The sequence below is a fragment of the Dromaius novaehollandiae genome, chromosome 3 (genome assembly GCF_036370855.1).
Source record: "Dromaius novaehollandiae isolate bDroNov1 chromosome 3, bDroNov1.hap1, whole genome shotgun sequence".
Taxonomy (NCBI): Eukaryota; Metazoa; Chordata; class Aves; order Casuariiformes; family Dromaiidae; genus Dromaius; species Dromaius novaehollandiae.
This window is the reverse complement of record NC_088100.1, coordinates 32,185,013-32,206,765: the sequence shown is the minus strand read 5'-3', so window position 1 is coordinate 32,206,765 and position 21,753 is coordinate 32,185,013. Positions and strand designations below refer to the sequence as shown.

The 21,753-nt window shown below is 35.0% G+C and overlaps 1 protein-coding gene across 1 annotated transcript in view; it reads right to left on the bottom strand.

Moving 5' to 3' along the window:
* ADGRB3 (adhesion G protein-coupled receptor B3) overlaps positions 1–21,753 on the bottom strand; it is a 454,386-nt gene that overhangs the window by 246,456 nt on the left and 186,177 nt on the right. Inside the window, exons 5-9 of the mRNA XM_026095915.2 lie at positions 16,709–16,873; positions 13,355–13,519; positions 12,347–12,511; positions 5,764–5,865; positions 5,101–5,207 (exon numbers count right to left, since the gene is read on the bottom strand). Of these exons, the coding sequence (XP_025951700.1) occupies positions 5,101–5,207; positions 5,764–5,865; positions 12,347–12,511; positions 13,355–13,519; positions 16,709–16,873 (704 nt within the window). The remainder of the gene's footprint in view (positions 1–5,100; positions 5,208–5,763; positions 5,866–12,346; positions 12,512–13,354; positions 13,520–16,708; positions 16,874–21,753) is intronic.

Sequence of the window (21,753 nt, the reverse complement as noted above, 5' to 3'; positions counted from 1 at the left end):
GGCACTTAACAAGGAGCATTTTCTTAATAAAAAGCTGCAAGCACTGCAAACACACTAGGGCAATACAATAAATCCTTGTCCAAACATGCACTCAGAAATAACAAAAAGTTTTATATACATGTGATGTTTCTTTTCTTGTTCATCAAGCTATTGCTTGATTCCCTAGGTTACATGATTTCAGAAGGCAAAGAATAGGTATTTCTCACTTTGCATTTTCCACTTATAGTGCTGTAGTAAGATTAATCCTAATTATGCCCTTTAAGTACTGTTGTTAGGGCTGACCAAATAATTTCCCAAGGGTTTATTTGATGGATTTTGGCATTTTGTCCCTTAATTTATTCAGTGAATAATTTTTCATATTAGTCAACAAGCTATATAAGCTGGTCAAATAGTATTTGTTGAATCCATTTGATGACTGATTTGTACCAAATGTTGAATAAATTATTCATGACTAATTGGTTCCATTATTCAAGGACATCTAATTGTCATCCATGGTTTTAAAAACAACTTGTATTCCACGGTGCACAAGGTAAAATAAACTATCAAAAGTACAGGCAGTATGTTTGTGGCATAGCTGAGAGGCATCATCCTCTTAACTGCTTTTACTCAAATTCCTGCATATGGATGGTGTAGGGCACCTTGCCCTCTAATAATGCAAGTTGACTGTCAGTCTCTACATCACAAGCCAAACTATTTCATTTCACTGTTTCATCATGGCCCACCGTATATTCTCTTCAGAGATCCCATATTTACTCTGTTTTCACCATGTGAGTGCTTTTCTGTGCTCTGATATGAAAAGAGATGAAGATTAAGAAGGAACAGTGGCCTGGTGATTAGGCACTAAGTCAGAAGACTAGACATAGATTTGCACCTTAACCATAGGCTTCCTGAATGTCTCTGAGTGCCTCATTTAATTGGCCTCCCTCAGTTCCCTATTAGCAAAAAATTGAGATAGTTGTACAGACTAATCTCAAGGAGACATTGAAGACAGACATTCAAACAGATGCATCTCTGAAACTAATGTAACAGAATACCATGTACAGTATTGATGTAAGTATTAAACAGTGGTTCATATATCCAGACAATTCCATTTAACCAATGGAAGACCCTGCCTTCTTCTCACACATTTGAGGTCCCACTACATGCCTATCCTGAGTAGAGCCAATAATTATGCCTTGCACACTCTGTGAATGGCTGGAAAAAAAGATAAATTATGTGTGGTGCTGGGGTTATGAACAGAGTGTGTTACAATTTGCCTTATGAGAGTATTTTGTAATTTCACTGACTCTTCACTTTTGCAAATAGACTTCCAAATGGGTTTTGAGATGGAAAGATAGGGTCATTTCAGTATGATTTACATAGCTACCTTATTGGTCATTCTTACAAGTCTTAAGTCAAGCTGAGAGAGATGTAACAGTAGCTGGGTTTCTGCAATTTTAATACTGCTTATTAGGGGTCAAAATCTTTCCTATGTCACTTCCAGGTGAGTAACAGTAAACATGTAAAAGTACATGAGTCTTTGTGCATGAAACTGCACTTCCTGTAGGTACATAAAATAGTACATATTTATATACTAAGGGGATGATCTTCAAGGGTCTATCAACTGCTGCAATATATATATATTCTATGCTGTACATAGCATAGAATTATAGCTTAGCGTGGACATATGCTGAAACCTGTGTTAGTATTAGTAGAGAAAAGCATCTTTAGGAAAGAAAGTAAAAATCATATTGATATTAGAGTGGGAGTCTATGAATTAACTTTTTAGTATTTCTGCCTTGTGTGAATTCCCAATTCCACTGAAGTCGCGGGAGTCACTGGAGCCAACATTTCGCAAGGGCCAGTCCTCACTGGCGGACACATGCAGCCCTGAACTTTTTTACCCACAGTCCAAGCTGGCCAAATGTAAAGTATTTTTTGTATAGAAATAGTAAATAAAAGTAAATACAGTAGCCTCAGGACCATCTTTTAGCCCTGAGGCCAGGTAGTACAGCCCAGCTTGTGTCCCTCAGGCTGAACTATTTCCTCTCCTCTACCACAGAAAAAGATGGTTTTACTGCCTGTTGGGAATGATTTCTCTGTCATTCTATCCTCTAAATGATACTAGGCATTGTCTGGGAGAGTGCTGGCTGGCATGGTCTTAAATCATGTCAGGGAGTATGCTAATATATAAGCAGAAAAATTTTATAGATGATTGCAACAACACATCTGAGCTTGGGCACTCATCGTGTTTAGTTTATCTACTAGTATAACTGCAATCTTTTAGCCCAGAAACTGTGTAGCCAGGCTAGCAGGCTCTGTGGCCAAGGCAATATTATCTGGCTCCCAGTATATGATATGCTTTTCATCAGAGAATATTTGCTTTGGCACAGCATCATGTGAATTCAACTACATGGCTTCTGGGGTGGTTCTGGATCCTATGTGGCTAGTTTGGATGGAAAAGAGGTAGAGATCTGTCTATATCCCTCCAGGCAGGCATCTCCTTAATTTATTAAGTGTTGTCTGTATAGCATATTTATCAGCTGCTTTAAATCTACTTCAAAAATATCCTTTTTTTTTTCTTTTATTCTATGTATTTCAGAGAAGAAATGAAAGAGATTCAGCTCAGACTAGGATTTCATGGAACTGTCACAGAACTGAATGACATCCCTCTACTACTCTTAGTATGAGTTGGTAAAATAACATTATTTGTAAGTTAGGCACACTGAAAAATATCATAAATGCTTTGATAAGCACACATATTTATTATAGCAACACCATCTGTCATCAACTTCCTTATAAAGCCCTATTTTCAGGGATTTATAGAGCTGACGTATGTATTGTGGGGGGACAAGCCTACATTTGCAGGGCTATGACCTTATAGGTCTTTACCTCTTTTTTCTATGATTCTTTAAATAATTTGTGTCGTTCACTTTGAGTGGCAGCAAGATGTAAGACAAGTTGACATTCTTTGTGAACAGCTCCCAAATGTAAAAGAAATCCACTTTTCTCCTTTAATTTATATGCATATAAACTAGAATGAGATTTAGTGCAGCAATAAGGTGGTGTTTAGATGCTTGTGTAACTTTAAGAAGCTTTAGCTTTTTTTAAATGTCCTTTAGCAAAAGATTATTTTGCAGTGTGGTCTAATCATATTTAATATTTTGAAAAAGGAAATAAAAAAGAATAGCTAAATCTGATCTGGCATAGAAATACCTTGTTTTGTCCAACAATGACCCCTTTCTGCCAAGACAGACCTGCAACTCTTCAAAAATATCAGTGCCCCACCAAAACTTAGTCAGGTAAGTCATACTATTGAATAATAGGAAAGAGTATTTCCCAGTGGTTAAGTTGCTTGTGAGTGACTTCTAGCAATAACATGAAAAGGAAAGGCTGACTATCAATACAGAAACAATGGCATGAGGATTGCTACTATGAATATATGTTGATATGAAATCTAGAAAGGCAAAAGCAGAAGAAAGATGCTTATAACTCTCAAACTAATGACCTTCTGGTCAGACAGGTCAAGATAAATAAGTCCTTTAAAATGTTTCAGAATATTATAATATTTAAATGCAAAAAAAGCAAGCAAACAAGAAATAATTTGCTTCTACACACCAGCTCAGAATGAAATGTTTCATTTCATTTTCTTCGATCAAAAATATTATTTTTTTTGTTTTGCAATATACCATTATGATTATTATTTAAAACTGGAAATATGCAGCCTTCAGTAGTTGCATTTATTGTGCTAATTACAAAAAATATACACTCTAAGCAAATGCAATGCAGATGTAGCACTGCCCTGCCCATGTATAAAATTATGTTTAAACATACTATAAGCAGCTGTTGCAAAAGAATAGAATATCAAAAATATCAAATGCAAAATAGTTATAGCCAATTTAATGTTGTTGCTTCCAGGGAGAATACTAAACGGAGCAACATGCAGACAGCTATATACAAAAAGAAGGTTTCTTTGCAGTTGGGAAAATTGCTAAGGTGCTTTCTTCTGTGTGAATTTAAAATAATGCTTGCTTTTGTTTACCCTGAAATGGAATCCCAGGCCTCAATTGAGTTGGAATCTAATGAAACAGAAATGCAGCTCAAAGAAATTCATCAAAATCTCTTCCAACTGGCAAGCCAAATTTGAGGAATGACAGCTAGACTCCTACTTTTCAAGCCACCAAAGATTGTTAAACACGTTAGAAAAATGTCGCACTTCGCTGGAGAGGCTGGGAAGTTACCAACTGCATAGCTACCTTAGTGCCCCTCTGCTGGATGATTAATGGAGCAGTGGCCTTTGGAAAAGAAAGCAGAGTAATAAGAATGTCAGAAAAATATATCATTCAGGCAAAAGCCATTGTCCATGAGAATCTTCAAAGTTCTTCCCTCTATATTAACCTGGCTGAATGCTTGGACTGTGGAAAGAGAATGCAACCAAAATACCTAGCACATACCACAGTAGTATATTTATAAGGCAATATATAATATATATAAAATACAAAAATATTTAAGCAGTATATAAGTTTATAATATATATGTTTGCAAATAAACTTTTTGTTAAGCATGCTGAAAAAAACCACAGCATTTTCTCATCTAGAATTTTACTCTGTTTCTTCCAAGACATTGCAACAGCTTTATCCTATAATCATTTTCCTTTGTTTCATTTGAAGGTGAAGCCCTATGTTTGACAGCAGGAAGAAATACAATCATTTCTGACTTCCTAGTGTGCAATTAAAGAATTCAAGGTATTATAGAATTACTTAGCAGGTCACTCTTCTGGTAAATCTCATTTATTCACATCTCATTTTCTAATACGCCAAAATATGTATCTTACTTTCTGCCCCCTATAAAAGTTTCACACAGTGAGCATGGGAAAAAGGAGCCTGAATCTTTTTTTTTTTTTCATATCTCCAGTAAAGGCAAAGGTTCTTTCATTCACATACTAGCAATATAGAAGATCAGAATGACATACATGAATGTAAATTATTCTTTCTTAGGTCTATTTTCCTCCTGGCATTTCTCATCAGAAATATTGCTTGAGAGTAAATAGGTAAGTTTTTTTCACACCAATGATTAGCAATGAATAAACAGAGCAAGTACTAAAGCTGGCTTTGCACCTACTGAATGCTGCAAGTGTCTGTACTCATTTGATATGCATCTAGCAAAGCTTGGATGTTCCCAGAAGGCCACTCCATGAACACTGAGAGAGCAGCGTCTGCTAGTGGTGCCTGGAAGTCACAAAGACGAAAAAAATATTTATATAAGTGAGAGCAATTGGAAAGAGAGAAGCTTATTTAAACTACAGTCTACATTGTTTTAAAAGCACACACAGAACAGTTTCATACAAATGATCAGCAGTATATATACAATAGTACAAGTTTCTGAAACACATTTCATTGTTCACTTGGTGAATATTTAGCAGGTATTTTTAATTAAGAAGATCTTTACGTTTTGCTTCATTTTCATCAATTTGCCTGATAGGTTCTGTAAAGTTTTCTTCTCTGCTTTTCTCTCTCTGTTTATGATAAATACTGAAACACACACAATAAATATACATATATACCATAGACCCATTCATATATGCAAACTGCAAGAGATAAAGCATACATATGTACACATTTATCTGTATATGCATATGTGTATATATGTACATGTGTATACATATATGCATATAAATGTATTTATACACATGTATATGAGTCTGGCAATGATTATGTCTGAGAATATAATGCAAAAGATTTTCCCCTTTTCCTGTCATCATGTAGTTTCAATGTAATACGGTACCTGTGGCATTGAGAGGACATCTATTGAACGCCATGTCCCCAGCTGGGGTCCTTTTCCACACCATTGACATTAAATAGTCTTCAGGACATATTTCATAAGGTGCTGCCATTTAAAAATGAGAATTTAAATATAAACATCAATGTAAAATAGATATTTTCTATCAGGAAAGTAAGTCTTTGATCTAATTCTTCCTGGGATGTATATATTATCATATTTTGGTTTCATTTTAAGAATGAAATACATAAAGGCAGGAATGCAAAAACTGCAATTTTAATGGTTTTGAACCTTTACTTATTGCTCTATTTTCTTCAGTAACATTAAGCATCTATCATAAGTTGATGATATTAGCTACAAGCTGTGATGCTTGTTACACTAAACTTTTATCTAAGATTTTTCTGAAACAACCTGTATGTGAAAGAATCCATTCTAAAACCATGGCTGAAATATTATATGTACTAGAAGTGTCAAATGAGAATTGTATAGTCTGGGGACAAAAAGCAGGTTATTTCTTTGAAATGTTTTTCATTACAAATTGGTAATTAAGCAAGTATAGTCAATAATGTGGGGCTGAGTCACTATAAAATAAAAGAAACTTTTACTCTTTTTGCCATTTTAAGGGAAAAGATATTTTCATATTTTTATAGTAACAGAAACACATGGGGGAAAAAGAAGGCTTTTAAAAATGCTTTATGTTTCATTTTCACATGGTCATGATTTCCAGATTGCCTCTGCTCTTTGTATTTTCCAAATTGTACAATAGATTTCCAGTTTATGATTTTTGAGTAAACTATATCAACACAGTAAACATTTGCTGAAGATGTCTCACAACTTAAAGCACTGACAAATCCTATTTGCTGAAATCTAACTCATTTTAAGTTCAGGAGAGAAAAGACAAGTTATTTCAAAGTATTATTATATGTATTTCATATTATAATATATATAATATATGATCTTGTAAACTTAACATATGTTCTGCAAGATCAACAAAAAACAGAGGTATTGTTATAAATTACATAAATGTGCTAAAGCTCAGAGGCCTTTGATAAGTATGTTCATGCAGCTGTGGCTATTTCAAACTCTTTGTGTTCACTAATAAGACATCCCGACGTTGATTCTCAGAACTGAAAAACTTTCTGAAAAACAAGTGTTAAATGTTTTTTCTGAAATTATACATATATATAGAGGGAGATATAAACACATACTTGTATATACCATGTTATCTGTTTTACGTTAGCAAGTCATGGGTAATATCAGAGATTTTCTGTCTAATTAGAAGGGTAGTACCTGTGTTCTTTTGCCACCTTTCAAAGCTCAAAATTACTGGAGAGCCTTTTATCTTTAGCATAGTGCCAACCATAATCTGTGTACCTCTGTGCTGTGTTTAAAACAAAAAGCCTTCCCAAACCCCAGAGTTATCAGGGAAGAAGTGCAGAAGCAAGCCAGAGTTTGGAAGAGGCATGACAGCCCAGGCTAACAAGTTTCCCTGGACCTTGGCTGACTCTGCGCAGTGCACCCAGCTGTCTTTCAGTGCATCCTACAAATACCTTGGATCAAGGAATGTGGTGCACAGAAACCAAACCAGTTCTTTCCAAAGCCAAAACATCCGCCAGAACTCACCAAGCCGGCTCCTGCCTACATTAAAGCATCATTAAAACAACCAACACAAGTTGCCTATGGAGACAGTACAGCCACATTGGAGTGGCATTACATCTGAATTAAACAGCCTTGCTAGCCCTGCTGGATGCCCTCAGGACCAGTTCAAACATTTCTGTAACTATGTCACAATTAATTCATAACAAACACAAAGATAAACAGGAGTTAGCTGTACAAAATCATAGAGTATTGCTAAAATTTAAAAGAAAACAGCAAATACTGAGATAAATTTGCTTAAGCTGGCAAAAAAAAACCTGAAAAACAAAAAACCTCTCTTTCGTTGAAGACGTGATTCAGCAATATCTTGCCATGCAGAGCATGTACTCAAATTTACCATGTTATACTCCTGTAATGATAGGTATGAGTTCATCCTACCTAAGCACAAACACTCAACAAAGTGAGTGAGAAGTCCAGTCTTGCTCTAGCATCACTGGTGAGACAGTATGAATCTCCAAAAGACAACAAGCCTACCTGGAGCCTGAAGAAGCTGTCTAATACCCAGACAAAGCAAGAAACACACAGCTTCACAGAACTTACAATCTAACTAGGCAGCTAACAAGTATGGGAAAGGGCGAAGCCATTCACAGGCACACAGACGATGACAAACAGAACTAGAACTACAGCCACTATCTTGAATCCTAATTCAATGTCATGGAAAAATTATCTTGAATAAAAGCAACAGAAAAAAAGCTTTTGAACATTTTGTAAAATAGCATTGTAACTAGAGATATAACAAAACCCAAAGGTTTAATACAGTTATTTCTGTGTTGACAATTATTTAAATCTTCCCCCTTCTCATATTCTATCATACATAGCTAGTATTGCCTCTGAAGAAACTTTCTATCTTCAGTAGGAAGCCATTAACTAGTCTTCAGCAGCAGTTGTTGTGTAATCGTCTTTTTGTTAACAACCAAGGTGATTCTTTCCATTAATTTTTAGGCCAAAACAATTTCTATGTATGTTTTCCACCACTGACAATAGGTTTATGAAGAAATAATGAGTATCTATTTTGAGTAAAAATTAGGTAAAGCATAAATATTACAATTTTATGGAGTTAAATGTTTAGGTATTTCTGGAAACCAATACTGTATCATTTCAACATAAGTTATTACTAAAACTGTCATAAGGACGGTGTCCTGTTTTTATAAAAATAAATTTACAAAAGCACCATTGTCCGTACAGAAGGGTTCTCTCCTGAATAATACGGAATTTTATTCTCAGTTCTCACGTCTTTTAGCTTTTACTGGCCCATCTGATGGGACTTACTTACCTTATTTCTCTTATGTAATTCTCCAAAGGTTGCTCATGAAGCTGCTACGCAACTCCCTACCAGACATCGGTTGCAATTTCTTATGCTATCTAGCTGTCTCCTTTATTGCTGTGGGATAGAGTTATTGCTTGTTCATCCAGTGTTAAGTTTGCCACAGCGATTTCCATTCCAGAAGTTGCCTGGCAAGTCCAGAAGGTTTTTCTTTCCCCACCACAAAACCATTGGTTTCTGTTTCATTTATTTATCTATTTATTTATTTATTTACTTTCTTGTGCATTCCTCTTTGCACTCAAAAGGATTATGCTATTTACACAGGTTAAGTACTGTCATAAGATTTGGTAGGTGTTGAATGAAATGCTGTTGGCTGAAGTCGTAACCTCAGCAGAGGATTGGGATTTTGCAGGACGATGGAAGGGCTTTCTGTCTTCATCTGACACAGACTGAGACACTTGATGGCAGGAAAATAAAATGCATGTACTTCCCCAAATGTCTGCATACAGACTCCTATTCACAGCAGTGGGATTCTGCACAGCAGTGTGTAACACAAGATCAAAAAAATGGGAAAAAAGTGTGTTCCTTGTCTCCTAAAATGTTTGGCACTCACCTAGACCTCAGGTAAGTGGATTAGTTTTCTAATGTTGAATGGGAAAAAGTTCAGCACTTTTTGCTATTATCTGAGCTGAATTTCCTCTCTGCAAAACAGACTTTGCTACCTTATGCTACCCTCAGTGGACAAGGAGGACAACTGGTAATCTATTTTCTGGATAATGTCTTTCTGTAGATTTGGAGGTCATTAGTATTTTCCAGCTCAATTTCCTCTTTCTTCTAAAGTCACTTCTTCTTAATTTTCTCTTACGCCATGTATTCTGTGACTTTTAAAATATATTTTTTCTTTTTCTCTGGTCTTTCTCTGATTTGTTTACTAGAGTTTACAGAGTACTAAATCCTTAACATTGTTGACCTGTTAGGAATGAAACCTAACTTTAGACATTTGAGGTACACCAAAAGAAAAATGACTGAATCCAAAATATATTCAGATATTAATTTTCTGTTCCCAGAGCATTACAGAACAGAAGGGAAAAATCACAGTTTTAATATATCTAATTGTGAACAGAAATAAATCAGAAAGAAAGAAACTCAACACTTGTCCAGGAACCAAGCCATTTGAGAGACCTACTTTCAGATAATAGTTCTGAGCCTGCCTTTTTTAGTGCTGCTTATATTCAGCTTCTAGGAGTGTCTCATGTAATTCAGCCCCTTTCCAAACCAATTGAAAAGCATCACTGATCGACTATAAAGAAAATCTTGTATGATGTTCAGAATATGCAAAACTCAAATAACAAAAAATTCAGTCAAGATTTTCAATCAGTCCGGTGAACAGCTCTATTTGAAAAGTATTTTATTAACAGTGGTTAGCATAATTGAAAAAGATTTTATTCTCTTTTTGCTTATACAGTTTTAAGTCTGTAATATATTCACTTTCTGTAAGTCCAGACCTCTGAGTGATACAGACAGGTGTAGCTTTATCCACTTGACAAACATGTTATGCAGACCTACAGAGCTGAGGATCCATTCTTACACTAATGCAAACCAATGCTAATACAAAAAATATTAGACCTTTTTGTTTCTCATGTTTCTCAATGGCTTATCACGGAAAGAGAATCCAGTGAGACAGAAAATACCTTTTCTCAACTATTTTTGGGCTACTGAAGAAAAACATATAAATCATGAAAATTGCTGTATTAGGACCATCATCCCTTGCTGACTTTGGCAATTTAACTTTATTTATACTTTGAAGCATAGAAATGATAATAGTGCTAAATGAGTAGAGAGTCATCTCTGTAAAGTACTTTTCAATCTTGCTTGATGTTTATAACATGTAAATCTATCTGTTTATACTTAGTAATGCAGTATTTTGGTAAATTGTCCACTATCTACATTTAAATATTAGATGCTCTAAAAGACATCAGCCTAGAAACAGATTTAATATAATTTATTCATTTATATTCTTGTTATTCATTTATAATCTGTGTTATTCATTTATAATCTTTCACATGAGCATTATTTGTTAAAAAGTGCATTATGTTATTATGGTTTCTGTAAACATTCTGAATCTGATCTGGAATTAATCAAGTCAATAAATAAATACAACAAATGGCAAGTAATGTTTTGTGTGCATTTGACTTGTAAATACATTTGTAAAATATTTTATTAACAGCAGGTGGCAACCTTTGAAAATTGGATTGCAGCAGTGTGACTTTACTTCTAAATATACACATGCAAATTACTTCAAGAATGATTTTGTAAGCAGAAGCTGGCTTATCTGAAAGTCTGCTTACTGAGAAGATTCACACTAACCTCTTAGAACAACGATTTTATGGAGGAAGTCTACATCAACTGCGGGAATTATAATTTGTTTAGGAACTCAATACAAACACTGTTTCATACTGCTTTGCAAATAATGTGCATTTTATTAAAACTAAAGTTAACATTTGAGATGTAGGTTATATTTAATAAACTTCTGTAGTAAAGTATTATAAATTTATAACTACAATTACACCTTTTATTATTCTTCAAATGCAACATGATTCCTTGTTTTACTGTACTGCAATATCTTGAAACTGTTCTTTGATGGCTGTCAGGGGATAATTGTCCTGCCTATGAAAACATGGGATTGATAACACAAAATTCACATCTGATATGTTTCCCATTTCCTGACCCAAGCATCCCTGCCATTTAAGTTCTTTCCTTCTCTACTAGAGAATATAGCCATTGAAATGTGAAGTGGAATTGTGCAGGAGTCAGAGAGATTGTTAAATTCATTTTCCTGCTACACTCAGAATGTATCATTTCCCAAGTGATTGACTAAGACATCCTACACTGTTTGTATCTTACTTTGTTTTCTTACATCTGAACAATAATGCATTCTTTTACTTTAGGAAAATATCTCATCACAGATAAATATGATCAGATTCACCAAATGTTCTTGTTTAATCACTTTTGAGGAAGCTCAAATGTGCTTTTATTAGCTTTTATTGAGGAAGACTTAAAGCTGTCAGGAGGACAAGGTAAAAACTGCTACAAAGAAATATGTTTAAGATTATATTAAAACAAGAAAGGCGTGTCTTTTCATTTTAACTGACTTTTTTACAGAATGTTGCTCATGTATTCATTCATTCTGTACATCACAGTAAGGTTAATTCTTTTCCTCTTGTCTTCATTGCATTGGAATTTGGCCCCTATATAGATGCCTCTTGTATAGAGAATAAAAGGAATTCCATGATTTACAAAACCAGGTCTAATACTCTCAGAAACAGCGCATTCCAGAAGAATTCCTGCATCAGATCATCTCTATTCCAAATAATGTAACTTGATCTATGCAATGAAATATTTCTTCTAATAACTTTTTATAGTCTGGTATTTCTATTTATTTTAAAAAATGATGCATTGCTTAGATATCCAGTTGGGCTAGTTTACACCTAGCTACAGAAATGTAATCCTACTGAGAAAAAAACAGCAGTTACTTGCCTAAAGCAAGGCCGGATATGGCTTTTTATGAACATTGCTCTTTATACATTGGTCTTGTCTCTCCTAAAGATGGCCATCAGAATAAGCCACACAGTGGTGTTTATAATAACAGTGATTATATTTGGTTCTCACCTGGACACCTCTGCTCACTGCACCGTCTAACTTCCTCTCCAGTTCCTTCACACTGTTGCCCCGTCACAGAAGCACCTTGACAGATCCTTATTCGCCTCTCCCAGCCACCATCACAGGACTTGGAACACCCACTCCAGTGTCCCCACTGGTTCCACTGGCCATTTGCTATTTAGAAAAATATCATAATTGAAGTCATGACATAATGACTGTCATAAAGCAGGCTCGACAGGTTATTCTTTACTTAGGTAAGAGAAGAAAGCCCCCAAATAGATACATTTATAAAGGTAAAACATGTTACAGAAATGAGAGATGTAAGTGCGTGGGACTTCTAAAGATGGCCATGTCTCTACCTCGCTCCTAAACATGGAATTGTTGTCTAAACGACTTGCATCTCAAGGTAAAATAAAGAGTTGATGCACATTAACTGTGAGTTAGACTGCAAAACAGACATTGTCATTTCCGTGTTTTTTGTTTTAAATATGCTTGTTGTATAGTGCTATTGTACGGGCACACATGACACACTTTTACAATATACATAAATCACCTCTAAAAAACTAAATAAAAACAGTCTTGCATGTGATATTTTAGAAGCTTGATTTTAGATGATCTGACAGTGTAAATGGGGCTTAAAATTCAGTATAATCTACCCACACTGAAAAGCTGCTTTTATACTTCCAGAGATTTGTGATATAGTCTCAATGTAGAAGAGGAACAATTCAAATATGTTCAGTTTCTAGGTTCTTGAGAGACATTATTAAACTTTTTAGTTCTCAAACATTTTGTTCTAAAACTGTTGGTGGCTCCTCAAATAAAAAAGGAGTAAAGCTCCAGTTCTCCCTCTGGAGGAGGGCTGCTCTGCCCGTTTGCAGCCTGCTGGGATCTGCGGAGTCCAAGAAGTCTGCCTGTGCATCACTGATTCCAGTCTCAAAGCTACTGGCAAGACTGGTCCTTAATTCTCTTCTCAGTAACGTGTAAATGTTGCCCTTCTCTGTTTGAATCACTACTTACCGGTGCACTCAGGGTTATAGCACTCCCTGCTCTCAGCCCAGGGCCCGCGGCACTCGGAGCCGCCATGGGCTGCGGCGGTGCACTGCCGGCTTCTCTGCTGGGTGCCGTTGGAACAGGTCACCGAGCACTGGCTCCACAAGCTCCACTCTTGCCACTGTCCATCCACTGCCACAGCAGACACAAAAGAGACGAACACACCAGAATTACCATCAAACCCACGCAGTGCCTCCAGTGCTCATTCTAGGTTAGGAAGTTTTGATTGGTGTGTGAGTGCAGCTGTTGGGCTAAACCTAGGCTGAAGACATTTGCCTTCTCACAATAATATTACTGACTTGGAAGGCCTTGAAAACTTTGCTGATAAAATATATCATATTAAACACAGAAGCTGCAATTATGAGCTACTTTAAAATCATTTAAAACTGTTTTCCTTTTTCTTTAAGTGAAGAAATTTTCATCTCCTCAAAGTGTATGCCAATACAGCAACAGTAAGATTATGAGTTTGTTAACATACCATGACATTTGAAAGTCCACAAAGTTCTTTTGCTTTTTTTTCTGAAAAAGTCTTGTTCGTGCTTTTAGGCAGAAGTGGGGGCCAATCTTGTGTCATATAAGCTCTAAGCCCTTGAAAGTGATTCTTTACAGCTTCAGTGTTCACTTACATGGGTCAACTTAAAAGATCCTTAGTCCTGACTGTAAAATTCAGTCTATTTAGTTGAATAGGAAAAGGAACACCGAGTTACTACACAGCCTCAAACATAGTCTATTTTCTATCTTTATAATGTTGCATACAATTTTATCACCCATCAGCCTTCTAAGGTAAATAACCCCAGATCTTCGATATGCTTTTCACATAAAATGTAATAGAACAGAAGTGGCCTTCCTTAGTCCTCAAGTCTACTTCGTTGCTAGCATATTGCATAATCTTCTTTCAGAATTTGTCAAGTACAATTTTAAATAACATAGATATGGTGATCAGTTCCGTATTTAGCATTTTATGTTAGCCTATACATTTTAATCTGGAGAAGTATTCTGATGAGTAAAAGTTTAGGATTGTTATTTTCAGTTTCATGTATCAGAAATTTTGTTTGGGTAAATGAAAATATTCAAAAGCAAAATAATAAAAATACAAACCAATTAAGTTATCATACAAGTGAAAAATTAGGTGTTCTATAATGAATAATAGATCTAGACAATATTTCTAAAAATGGATATGCATTATAAAATGTTATTACTTACTGTACTAATTCAGAACTCTGTATTCATATAGACTTCAACAATCATCAATTGCTCATTGCATCTGCAATTACCTAATATAAACTCAAAATTCAGGTTGTAATACAATGTTATTTGATTAATAGTCTTCTTTGAAAACCTGTTTTTATAATTATGGTTGCCACAAAAGCACAAGTGCTGAAAATTAGTAACTTCACTTGCCAACCCTTGATTTCAGAATTCTTCTAAAGAAGTACTGGAATAGCAGCTTTCTATGTTTGTAGTGCTAATAATTGAAAGAGGAAGCAGAATTTTTAAGTTAGTGGAACATGAAAAATATTATGGGAAACATTATGGAAATAACATTTTAATGTATCCCTCTTCAGTTTTATTCATTGCTACATAGAATTTTCTAGGGTAGGAAAGATCAGAGCAGTTATTATAAATGAACAGTTTAGTAAACAGCTACATGCCTTTGCAGTCAATAGGAGCTGAAAGAGCCAACTACCATGTAGTTTACATGACTACTTTATTGTATTTTTGCTATAGTGTCTTTGGAGAAAACTCATTCTGTAGTTTCTCATATATGTTTCATGTATCTCTCTTCTTTAGCCTTAGGAGCCAATAGTGTGCAAGTTTTCTATTTCAGAAAGACTGTTAAAAGGCTAACGAACTGATCATAGTGATTCCTGTATAGAACTGAGCATTACAATTGCAGCAAATCTTAATATTCAGCAAAGATTTAAGCTGTTACTTTTAAATGTAGCCACTATATAACTTCCTCTGATGAAATTCATTCCAGTACAGAGAACCATTAAAAATCCAGAATTCTCGAATAACTCCTTATTTTGACAGCTTCAGTGTAACATCTTTTGTGCTTCTTTTCAAGACTGAGGTGAACTGAATGCATTAATTTCTTCTCTGCTGTTTTTATTTGGCATTTCTCTTGTTGTCAACTCAGCTTCATGCTCATATATCATGTTAATTACTTTTGTGTAGGCACATGTAAAATTGCACAGCTGCCAATGTGGCCAAAAAGTGGATTAAGTCATATTTTCTGCAGCTGCGTAAAAGACTGAAACTTTTCCATAAATTCTGTGCTAAAGTTGGAGTATGCTTTGTTGGATGAAGAAAAACAAACTTCAGGATTAGTGAAAATGAAAGAAATTTAGTTTTAATTCTATGAGGTGCTAAGTTCCACCCATGTTTTGTCTTCATTTCCATTTGCAAATCCTCAAATAACCATTTGTTAATGAAATGTCTATCAACCCTTTTCAGGATGAACTCCAGTCACAGAGAATCTATTTGCAGCAGTGTTGTGAACTGTGGATATGCATGAAGCCTACTACAAGGGTAGCCTTTACTTTGTGTCAGACTAAACTCATCAAGAAAAGCTTTCACACTACACTTACCTAACACTTTTTTAATATCTAGGTATTACAATGAGTTCATTAATCAAAAGGGAGATGATTTTTAAAGCAAAAACTTACTTCAGTACATATATATATGGCTTGAAAATTTTTGTCAAAATGATAACCTATGGACAGAAATTTTTTAAATTAACTGTAAAAGACTGATTTTTTTGAGTTAGTTTGAATTTCAGTAAATGGAAGGATTAATGTGAAGTCTACACATTGTTTACTTGTTCAGGGATAGTTTTTCTGGAAAGTGGTTTAAGCAAATAACTCCCATAAATTAGGCACTTAACAATTCTGATTTTCCCTTTTCTTCTTTTCCCAAATATTTTTGTTGTATGGTGCATATACAGTGAACCCCAGCAAGTGTAATCCAAACACAAGTGGCAGACACAGACTGTGTAACCTCTGAATATCTCCCTTTAAGCCATACTCAGAAAGTTGCTTGTCTTTGGATTCTCCAAGATCCATCCTGAATCAAGATTCCCTACCCAAAGCACTGTATCTTGAAGAAATCGAGACTTATCTGCTTGTGTAGTATCTAGAACAGAATTACCATCCTGATTATATCCTTTGACGACTACAGTTAAAATTATTAGCTGTATAACCCCCCTTGCTCACTTTGCATACTATTTTTTTTTTCTGTGTGCAAAGGACAATAAAAGAAATCCCAACAACGCGTACCGAACGCACTGTAACAAAGCAGACAGTTGCTATATAAGCTCACCAGGGCAGAGTGCAATATTGCAAGGTTTATGTTGTGTTTCAGGTCCATCACATGATCTTCCCCCATACTGGGGAGGTATACATGACCTTGTTCTAGTTCTTTGGCCTCGACCACATGTGAATGAACACAAACTCCAAGGTGACCATTCCTCCCAAACGCCATGTACTGCAACAAACCAAACAGATTTTAACCAGAAACAGACACACAAGTAACAGAAGGATTTCAAACTAAATATGATCAATATTGCAAAAGGGAATTGTTTTGCCAGCTTCAGAGAAATCAGTACCTACGGTATCAAATAAATCTTCTTTATGAAAATTTAATGAATTCTGATTTCAAAGTCTTATTCTCCATAAAATACATTTAACTTCAACAATTTTTCTCTGATCTTTCAACTAATCTCACTATCGCTTACTTTTTCAAAAGTTAATTATGATTCTTTGGTGCCCAACTTGAGATATTTTTAATAGCCCTGATTTTCAGGGACATGTGGTCAGTCTTTGTGAAAATCAGACATATACCTTATGTCCCAGGGCAACTCTAAAAACATGAAGCACTCACAATTAAGCTTTCTTTGGAAAATATGGGAATAAATATAATAGCTTCTTACTGTGTCACCATGATAAATTGGGGATCTTATCTTAAAATTGTTTCATATGTTTAAATTCTGGTGGAAACATGGCAGCACATATACTTGATTATCTTCCTCAAAAATACCACAACTGTATAAGCAAAACAGATTTGCACTGTTTCCTTAAATGAATACATTCACTGATTTAACATATATAGCAATGCACACATCACTAGATCTCATAACAAATGTTGACTCAACAAACTTCAAACACCTTCAGAGAACACAATAAATTACAAATACATCCAAATATTTTTATATAAAAAGTATTTCACAAAAATAATATAAGGAATCCTAGAATATACATCTTTCTCTAGCCTTCTTTCCATTGCAGGAGAAACTAATTTACAATACCAAATTCAGCTTAAATGCCATATATACTTCATTTTCAGAAACAGTTGGAGTCAAATTTTCAGAATGCTCTACATAAACAATGTATTATAGATAACCATGTATTGATAAAACAACTCCATACACATGCTTTGGCAAAACAGTTCTTTATGAATTGAAAAATATTCCAAAACATGCTTTAGGTATTTCTCTGCTACATAACCAAAAAGCAGTTGCACATGTTTAGAATAGCCTGAACAGGAAAACTTCAAGAATATCTTGAATATATCGTTAATGTTAGACATTTATGAAAAATCTGAAAACTTAGCACCCGGACTGAGCATCACATTCAGTATCATATAATTCTGTGTGTTTGTGCAGCTCTAAATATTTAAGGATGTCTGGAGGGATGAAATAGTGTATCACATTTTCAGTGTATCACTGGCAATGGTTCACAACATTACAGAAGAAACATATTCTGGTCTGTCTTCACTTCTTCCCATCACTGTGAAAGAACCTCTCGTGCGTGAGGTTACTTTGCCTTGAGGGCATATATTACCTTCCCAGTGTTTACAAATAAAACCCTCTTCTTGTAGGTATTAGAATAAAACTTCCTGAGGCAAAATTCAGTTGCTTTAGGTGGGGAAGGATGTTTGCCCAGTGATGTATTAACATAAAGGGATCAGTAAGATCAAGGGGAATTCTGCATGTAGGTAGCTTCTGTTGCATTCCATTAACACTAAGGAACATTGTCATTTCAGATGTTATGCTGAGGTAAAATATTTTTAGATAACTTCAAAGAAACTGTGTCTGACAAAAATGTCAAATTTTATACAGTGAAGGTATTCACCCACTAGGTAACATCTCAGTTGTTGAGAGGTTATTGAGTAGTCATGTAGAAGTGTTCTAAAAATACAATAGTTATTTCATGGATAGCTTCATTAAAGCTCTCATATCCTAAAAACTACATCAATCTACATTATGTTAGCAAAAAAGCCAGGAAAATTCAAAATTAATGTTAAAATGACAAACATTAGTCTAGTGATTTTAAAGACCTTGATTAACTTTGACATTTTGGTCAAAAACATGAAACATAGTCCTTCTAAAGCTAATAAGTTGATGACTACGTCTATTTATAAGCTATTACATTTCATCTTTTCTCAACATGTACTAACTATTCTTAGAGAGGTACTTTGACTCAACCATAGCATTCCAAGATTTTTCTCATTGGCAAACTCTGAATTTCTTGATCAGATAAGAAGAATTAATGAGAAACCAATTTGTCAGATCAGAATCTAAGGGACAGTTAGTAATAGCAAAGAAATACTTTAATTTATTGATATTGCAACAGTTGATTAAGATGCTTAGGCGAAACAACCAGAATTTCAAAAAGTACAAAACATAACAAGTCAATCTTTAAAAGCCAAATTAAAAAAAACAAGTTTATGCTGTAAAAAATAATAAATGGGAAAGCTCTAAACATTAAGTAGACATAGGTTGAGATTTTCAGAATATATATTAGTTTAAGTCTAATGTTTACATTTGGGTTTAGAGTTGGTGCTGTCAAAATGTTATATGTTGCCTTCATTTAAAAATGACAGGATTTCCGTGAGTTGAGGGGCTCTTTAAAGGCATCGTCTTGAGCCAAGAGAATGTATGCTTTTCTGGCAAGAGTAACTGCATATAAGCTGTAACAAGGATAATTCTTTGGTGGTTTTGTATCTGAACATGAGCCAAAACAATGTGTTTGGCTTTGAGTGGATTCAAACTTACACTGGCCTCTATCTGTTTCTGGTTTAAAGTGAGAAGCTGTGCCCAAAATTGTCTTCTGTGATAAATTTTAGTTCATTTAATAAAAATTTCACAGTACCCACTTGTATGTATATGACTTGCTTTCTCTAACTAGTAGATAGCTAGTAAAGTAAGGATGGAAAAGACATAACACTAACAAAACAACCGATGTCAGCATACAAATATCAAGGGCAATTAATCTATGCAAATGCATCACAGCAGTGTGCAGTATTATCCAGATCACCTTTAGATTCAAGGGCATTTTAATTCTTTTTACCTTTGATATTTTTCTTGATACTTCATTTACATTTTCTTTAATACCACTCACTAAATGCAAAAAAACCCTGTAACATCTGATGAATTGTAGCCAGATGAGTTACGCCAATTTATACCAGATGGAGAGAGAGCCCACGGAGGAGTTACTGTTTTCTATAACAAAGTTTCAAATGCAAAATTCACTATTCGGGACAAAAATATTCAAATTACTGCTAATTTATCTGTCAAAAAAACATTGCTAGCACAATGAGTTTGGATTACTGCAGAGCATCTTTCCTTTAGTTCTGCCACTCTGTGAACCTAATCGTGTTGAAGTGAACACCCACAGTGTTCACAATGCACAACTTCTGTGAGGTGGGAGGAGGCGTGAGGCCATGTTGGCCCTCCTCCTACAAGCGTATTCTAGGATATTTTTATTGGGGTTTAAATGACTTTGATTTGTTTGGCTTTAAACTATGGAAAGATATTATGGCTGGTGATGTTTCATGATATCTGGTATAATAGTTTAATATGGAAGAATAATTCTATCTAAGCAGAATCAAGATTGAAAGAATTTTTTGAATTAAATCAGAAGTTTTGTATGCACAAATTTAAACTCACTTAAGGGCTATAGCGTCTGCTCCTGTAGTATGGCAGCTGAAAGTCTTCCTGTATCTTTCCTGAATTCGTGATAGGTAAACTCAATAAATGCTCTGACACCTGCCCTCCAACCTTCACATTTAAGCCAGATAGCTATTCTACTTCCTATATGTTTCTCTCTAAAGAGACAGTTAAGTTTTCCTCCCTCTTGTTTTCTTCCTCTCAGGCGGAGTCCTGAACTTCCAGTGCATAAATTAGTACTAATAAAGGTGCAAGAATTCAATAAGATAGTGCTAACTTCCTTGTATTCATTGTTTTAGTCTACCCATGCAGGCACAGAATCCATCAAAATGTGCATGAAAATTTCAGCAGTATGACTGAAGCTCATTATTATGAGCCCTGAGAAATAAAGAGAGATAAGCGTGACAGTCTTAGTATATCACACCAGCCAAACTATAGTTCTGAGCATACAAATATTTGAAATGTTTTAGTGTACTCCTGCTCCTGACATGTTTTGCTTTACCCATTAGCCTGAAACTGCTGAACTTCAGCTACATTTTGTGGTGAAATGCGTTGAAGGCAATGGAGAAAGGCGAAACAAACTAACTGAGAGCAGTTACAAGCATAGAAATTTAACATTCTTTCCCCTTAAGGTCTTAGTTGTGTTATAAATTATTCAGTAAGCAGAAATGGATCGATAGCACAATACTGGATCCTGAGATACCCTTTGCTCACAAAAGAGCCAGTAACAACAGCAGTTACATGAGCTATATTTTGCTAGACTGCACTCTTCCAGAAGGCTCTTCATCCCATGACATTTGCAGTTACCTAATGGCCTAATTTCGCTGAAATGCCATTGGTCAGGAACAAAGATAAATAAACCACAATAGCATAAAGACAGTTCCTTCATGATTTTACTTTAATTATCTGGAGTACTATTTTGAAACTTAACATGCTATTTCAATACTAAAAGTAAATTATATTCAGCAGAATAAAAAAAAAATCTAGAAATGACAAACCAAATAGCTTTCATGTACTTAAGAAAAAGATTTTGTGGCCTAGTTCACTGTTGCATAATGGCGACACTGGTGAATCTCATTCTCAACATTTTCCAAGACAGCTAGATCACAGACAGATTATCTTCCCTAGCATCCCGGTGAGGATATTGGATACTAAAGGGAGTATACAAAGGAGGAGATGAAAATACCATTCCAGCCTTGCGCTAGTATTTTCAAGTTTAACTGATTCTCTTGAAGCTTCTGAATAGATGTTTGAAGCCATAAGCCATTCTGCATATATATATGTATATTTATTTTAGAGGGACAACTTATCTGGAAACATTAGTACAGGTCTCAGAATGCCCCTCCTCTGCCCCCCTCCCCCCCTTTACTAATCATGCAAGCATATAATGAATATGCCTAGGAGATGTTGTATCTGT